Genomic DNA, 5677 nt, shown 5'->3' with positions numbered 1-5677 from the left:
TTGGTGTCACTTGCTAATAAGGGAATGATTCAGTTTTCTACAGGTATATAATAGTCGATTTTATATTAAAATAAGACGAAAGTTTAGAGCTACTTTAATATAAAAAATTCAAAAATCTCGTTATTACTTCATTGAAATAACCAAAATTATATTTTTTCCTTCACAGATAACGTAGACGGAAAAGTGAGCATAGACTTAAAAATAGAAACTAAGAATGATAAAACGCAAATATATGTGTCGAAAATAAGCACTAAACTTAATCTTAAAACATTCAAAGTTGATTTTGATGACAGCCAGAAAGATTTGGTTCAACTAAATGAAGCTTTAAAACAAACCCTAAATGATAACCAACAGGAATTTATTAATGTTATTGTGCCAATAATAGAAAAAAAGGTTTCCGAATTGGTCATGTCAATTGGTAACAAGATTACCTACAATTAAACAGAATGGAGCAACTGTTTCCCGACGAGATCTAAATTATCTAGAACTCTGGAGATTTTTTATTGCAAAGTCGCTATATGCATCTTGTAATATATCCAAAAAATAATTAAAATACACATTATATACAATATATTTTAACTATTAAAATTAACAATAAAATTAACATTAAAAAATTGGTGATGTTTATTTCATTTGAGTTAAGTAATAAAAACAAGCATTATTTATTGAAAAATTACTAATACAACAGTACCGATTTGTATGGAATAATAGTTAAGTCAAAATATTATTTGTCTCAATATTTGAACGTTATTGGAATAAATTATTGCTTATTGGAATAAAATTATTATCTATGTTATCTGATACAGAATGATTACAAAATTATCTGCAAATATTTACTAAAATTAAGATTTTACATTTTGTTATATTTGCAACTATACTATTTAATATTAATAATCTTTCAAGTTCCCGCAAATTTATAATTTATATTATTTATGCATTTGTAACAAAAAGATTAAAATTATTTTATGCCTTTATATATCAAATAAAGATGAAATGCTTTTTACATTATTTAAACTAATACAAAACATTTTAAATCAAATTTCCTTGAATAAATAATGTACTTGTCTAATGATTGAATGAAAATGCATAATTTATTTATTACTATTGAAGTAAATTTTTGTTTGAATAGAAATTTATTTATTTTTCTATAAGACAGAATTTTATTTTTATTATTTATCGTTTGTAAAATTTGTTATTAGTTCCAACCATAGAGCTTTAGCTTTAACTTATCTTGATGTACGAGAACTTAGAACGAATGAATTATATAATTACAGAATAAGAAAAAATTAATTATTATACAATCTAGATACAGAATCTAGCAATAGAATGAATATACATGAAGATACATAATATACATAAACAACAGATCATTTCTGAACTCCTTCCCATTTATAGTTTCCCTCTCTTCTCCGGCTATATTAGCAGCTATATTAAAAATTATAATCGTTTTCCTCTCCTCTCATTTTAAAATACTCGATCAAATGATCGTGCGCAGAGTAAGAGATTCTAATTGCGTTTTTGTCGTAGTTGAACGATATTTTTATTCTACGCATGTGTCATAAAAATTGAAATTAGTACTTAGCTGAGAGGACATTCAAAAAGAAAAATTGTGCAGTATATAAAAACGATCAGTTTATCACTTGATTTATTTCCTTACATTTGTTAAGATCGTTCCGGAATGATTTTGTATACTAAATACACTTTACAAGGAAATCTTTGTTTGGAAAATGTTTGCGGCTTTCTTTATTTTTGTACTTGTAACGGCATATGCTGCAGAGGAACTATGTAAGTAAATAAAATAATAGTATTCGCGACACATTTTTTTCCGTTTCGATGTATATACGTATATAATATTAATTTTCCATAAAATAGAGAAAAAGAAACATTTCTTTCGAAATGATGTTACCTGGTAACTCTAAACAGCTCTTATGGTAGTTATTATATATCTTAACAATTTGACCAATGTTCAGGATTAATAAATAACTATGGAAATAATTTTCTTTGTTTGGGACAAGCTTAATATTAGTCAATTTCACATAAAGGTCTAAATTTATTTTTTTTTCACGCAAGTGTTTCTTATTACACACATTATTTAAATGCATCCCTATTATTGTAAACTCAAATCTGAAAGCATGTTTGCCATACTGAAAATTGCAATGTTTGACGGAATGCGCTTTTCTTACGAAAATTTTTCTTGAGGATGCCGTTTACAACGTCATAAAGCTTGAATCTTCCTCTTTAATTTGAAAAAAATGCAAGTCGCTACGATTTTTTGTCGTAAAGTTAAAGCATTATTTTAAGTAACCCTTATATTTTTCTCATAGGTCGGCATTACCCGATGTGCATCACAGAAAGGTTGGCGATCGAATTTTGCACATCGTGTGTGTTTTATACAGTTCGACTTATAAAAGTGAACTTCGACTTGTAAAGGCTACTTTAAATTCGAGTTACAGAAGTAAAATATATATCTAAAATGCCTGACAAATAATTCGAGTAGGTAGGTTTTATTTCGATTTATAGAGGTTTTCTGCAGCGGAGAGGAAGGGGATGAATAAAATTTTCGTCTTATAGAGATTTTCGAGTTGTAAAGGTTCGAATTATCGAAGTTCGATTGTATAAAATATACACGAATAGATCAATTCTGACCTCCTCTGCTTCCTTTCCTTCTTTAGTTATAGCGATTAAATTATAATTTTTTTCCTATTCTGCCACTTTAAATTACTTGAGCAAATGGTTGTACGGAGAATAAAAAGATACTGCGATCGTAGTTGAATGATTAAAGCGTAGAATACAAATTTTACTCAAGTGCCGTAAAAATTTTTATGAGTATTGAAGGAATGTTAAAAATAGGATTGTGAAATTTACATAGAAGCCCGACCAGTTTACTTTTGAAGTTATTTTTGTCGATCATCCATTAAGATCGCTCCGTAGTGGTTTCGTGTTTTAATTTGCAAGAAAATTTTCGTTTTGTAAGGACGAAGCGACTCCAACCAAAGTCCACGATGTAAACACGTTATCGATACATTAGCGGTGACTTTCGAAGAATTTGGTAGTTGATCCCCAACCGCTGACGAGGTAAGACAAATAAACATATATAATATTGACCGAGTGATTATTCAAATATAACGGCCTTTTTCTGATCCCGTGTGCCTTACAGTACAGAAAATGTTTTCTGCAATCTTTGCTTTTGTGCTTGTAACGGCATATGCTGCAGAGGAACTACGTACGTAAACAATAGTATTTGCAACATCTATTTCCATTACGATGTATATATGTACATAATATTAATTTTTCGCAAAAATAATGAAAAAAACAATTTGTTCTGAAATTGTATTACTTAATAACTCTACATAAGCTTCTTATAACGATTATCTTAACAATATAGGATTAATAAAACAGTATAGGATTAATAAATAACAAGTTCCTTTTGTTAAGGGTAAGTTTAATATCAATTAATTGCAATACACATGAACAAAAAGTATAAGCTAGGTTTATTTTTTTTTTCGCAAGTGTTATTATATGTACATTTTCCATCTCTTATTTAAAATGTGAAATTCTCAAAACAAAGTACAAATTAAAGTTTTGAAGTCTTATTTGACTTTTTTAAAGTCATGATTAACATATTGCATGACATATTAAAAATTGAAAGTCTACTTTAATTTACGTTAATGTATCGTTGTACTTTATATACAGTTGCATATTATTTATAAATAATGTTAAAATAAAAGTTTAGCCATTCCGTTTCATTCTCCTTATTATATTATTAGGTATTTTTATGAAAATTTTGAAATATGTTTAATTTAGTGAGTTTACATTTGATTGTATTTATTATAAGTTTTACTTAATTTAATGGCAAAGTATTAATAATTATTCTGTTAAAAATATATAATGAAATTTCTACACTTTAACAACAACTTCTTTAAATATTAAAATAATAAAGGTGTGCGAATCAAGCTTTTGCATGGTTGAATCGAATCGAATCAAATTTTTATAACATGTTCGAATCGAATCGAAACAAATTTGAAATTTTCACTTCAAATCGAATCGAATCGAATCGAATCTCTTTAATTCGAATACGAATCGAATTTGAATCAAATTTTCCTAGATTAACATTACATTAGTCGATCGGTTCAAAATCAAACCATTGTTGATTCGAAATTCTCCAACTATTCGATTTCGAATCTTGCAGATTTGAATTCGAACTATTCACACACCTCTATAAAATAGTTTATAATAAATATTTGAAACAAATTGCAGTATTTACGCATTTATTATATTTCAAATATATATAAAAGATATCTACTCTCTTTATCTTGAAATAATTAATTATTGTATTTTAACTTATTTTATATATATCTTAACTAATATAATATTAATTAAGTTTCAAATTAAACAGATGATTTATATTATACTTTTTGTAGCATCCTACATTCGTGTGTGTGGCCGCAAAAACCCCAATTATAATGAATGTCTATCGGATAGCATCAACATTGCAAAGAACAAGGTCTGTACAGGAATGCCGGAATTTGGCATTCCTCCGAGTGAGCCACTGACTGTAGACAAAGTAGTTTTTTACAACAGTGATAATCTTAAACTGAATATCGAAGATGTAAAAGTAACAGGATTTTGTAATTTCGAAGTAAAGTCCGTTAATACATCCTCTGATAGGCTTCACTTCGAAATTGATGTTGTGCACAAACATATTCAATTGGTCTCCAAGTATGACGTCGACATACGTATATTGGTGCCACTTATTAATAAGGGACTAGTTCACATTTTTTTAGGTACGTACAACAGTTTATCTTGCATTAAAACAAGACGAAAGTTTATAGAATTATTTATTTGAATATAAAAAAAATTTTAAATTCTCGTTATTACTTCATTGAAATGACTAAAATTATGTTTTTTTCTCCACAGATAATCTAGACTCAAAATTGATCCTAGACTTAAAAATAGAAACTAAAAATAATAAAACAGAAGTATATGCATCGAAAGTAAACGTTAATACTTATATTAAATCATTCACATTTGAGTTTGATAACAGCATGAAGGACTTGATTCAATTACATGAAGGTATTAGACAAGTCGTAAACAATAACCAACAGGATTTTCTCAATATAATTGAGCCAGTAATGGAAAAGAAGATCTCCGAAATAATCGTGTCAGTTATTAACAAGATCACCTACAAAAGAATGGAGCAAGTGTTTCCCGACAAGCCATAAATGGCATAATAAATTATTTAGAACTCTGGAAATTTTTCTGTTATTAAGACGCTATTATGCATTTTATTATGCATTCAAAAGAATAATTAAAATACATTATATACAATATATGTATGTATAATTTAATTATATTAATAATAACAATATTTAAGAGACTGGCGATATGTGTTTTTTTAATTAAATAATAAAAGCAAACATTATTTATTGAGAGATTGCTAGTGCAACAGTACAGATTTTTATGGAATAATTGTTGGTCAAGTCAAAATGTTATTTGTTTCACAAGTATTCGTACATTTTCCGTGACTCGCCGAATTTAATAAAATTTGGTATACTTTTAGAGTAGTCAAAAATAATAGACACCTATTTTTTTAATAAATAGTGCAATGGTGTAGGTTTAAGGGTGCAAACTATTCCTTATAATGATAAACACGAATATTTTATTTTTTGCATTTTAA

At 27.4% G+C, this 5677-nt stretch overlaps 1 protein-coding gene across 3 annotated transcripts; it reads left to right on the top strand.

Moving 5' to 3' along the window:
- Nucleotides 1-2571: 2571 nt before the first annotated feature.
- On the top strand, nt 2572-5288 carry LOC105460784. 3 transcript variants are annotated; one of them, XM_011707277.1, is made up of 4 exons: nt 2572-3075; nt 3158-3223; nt 4422-4784; nt 4918-5288. In XM_011707277.1, exons 2-4 carry the CDS (start codon nt 3166-3168, stop codon nt 5220-5222), a joined length of 726 nt encoding a protein of 241 aa, XP_011705579.1. In that variant the 5' UTR covers nt 2572-3075; nt 3158-3165; the 3' UTR covers nt 5223-5288. The 3 variants fall into 3 exon arrangements, with proteins under 3 accessions (XP_011705579.1, XP_011705581.1, XP_011705580.1); XM_011707279.1 differs by having other exon boundaries at nt 2572-3223; nt 4422-4504; nt 4669-4784; XM_011707278.1 differs by having other exon boundaries at nt 2572-3223.
- Nucleotides 5289-5677: the final 389 nt, after the last annotated feature.

The sequence above is a fragment of the Wasmannia auropunctata genome, unplaced genomic scaffold (assembly GCF_000956235.1).
Source record: "Wasmannia auropunctata unplaced genomic scaffold, wasmannia.A_1.0 LD315804.1, whole genome shotgun sequence".
In the NCBI taxonomy this organism is placed as follows: Eukaryota; Metazoa; Arthropoda; class Insecta; order Hymenoptera; family Formicidae; genus Wasmannia; species Wasmannia auropunctata.
The sequence above is the reverse complement of the archived record's forward strand: the minus strand, read 5'-3'. Positions and strand labels throughout refer to the sequence as shown.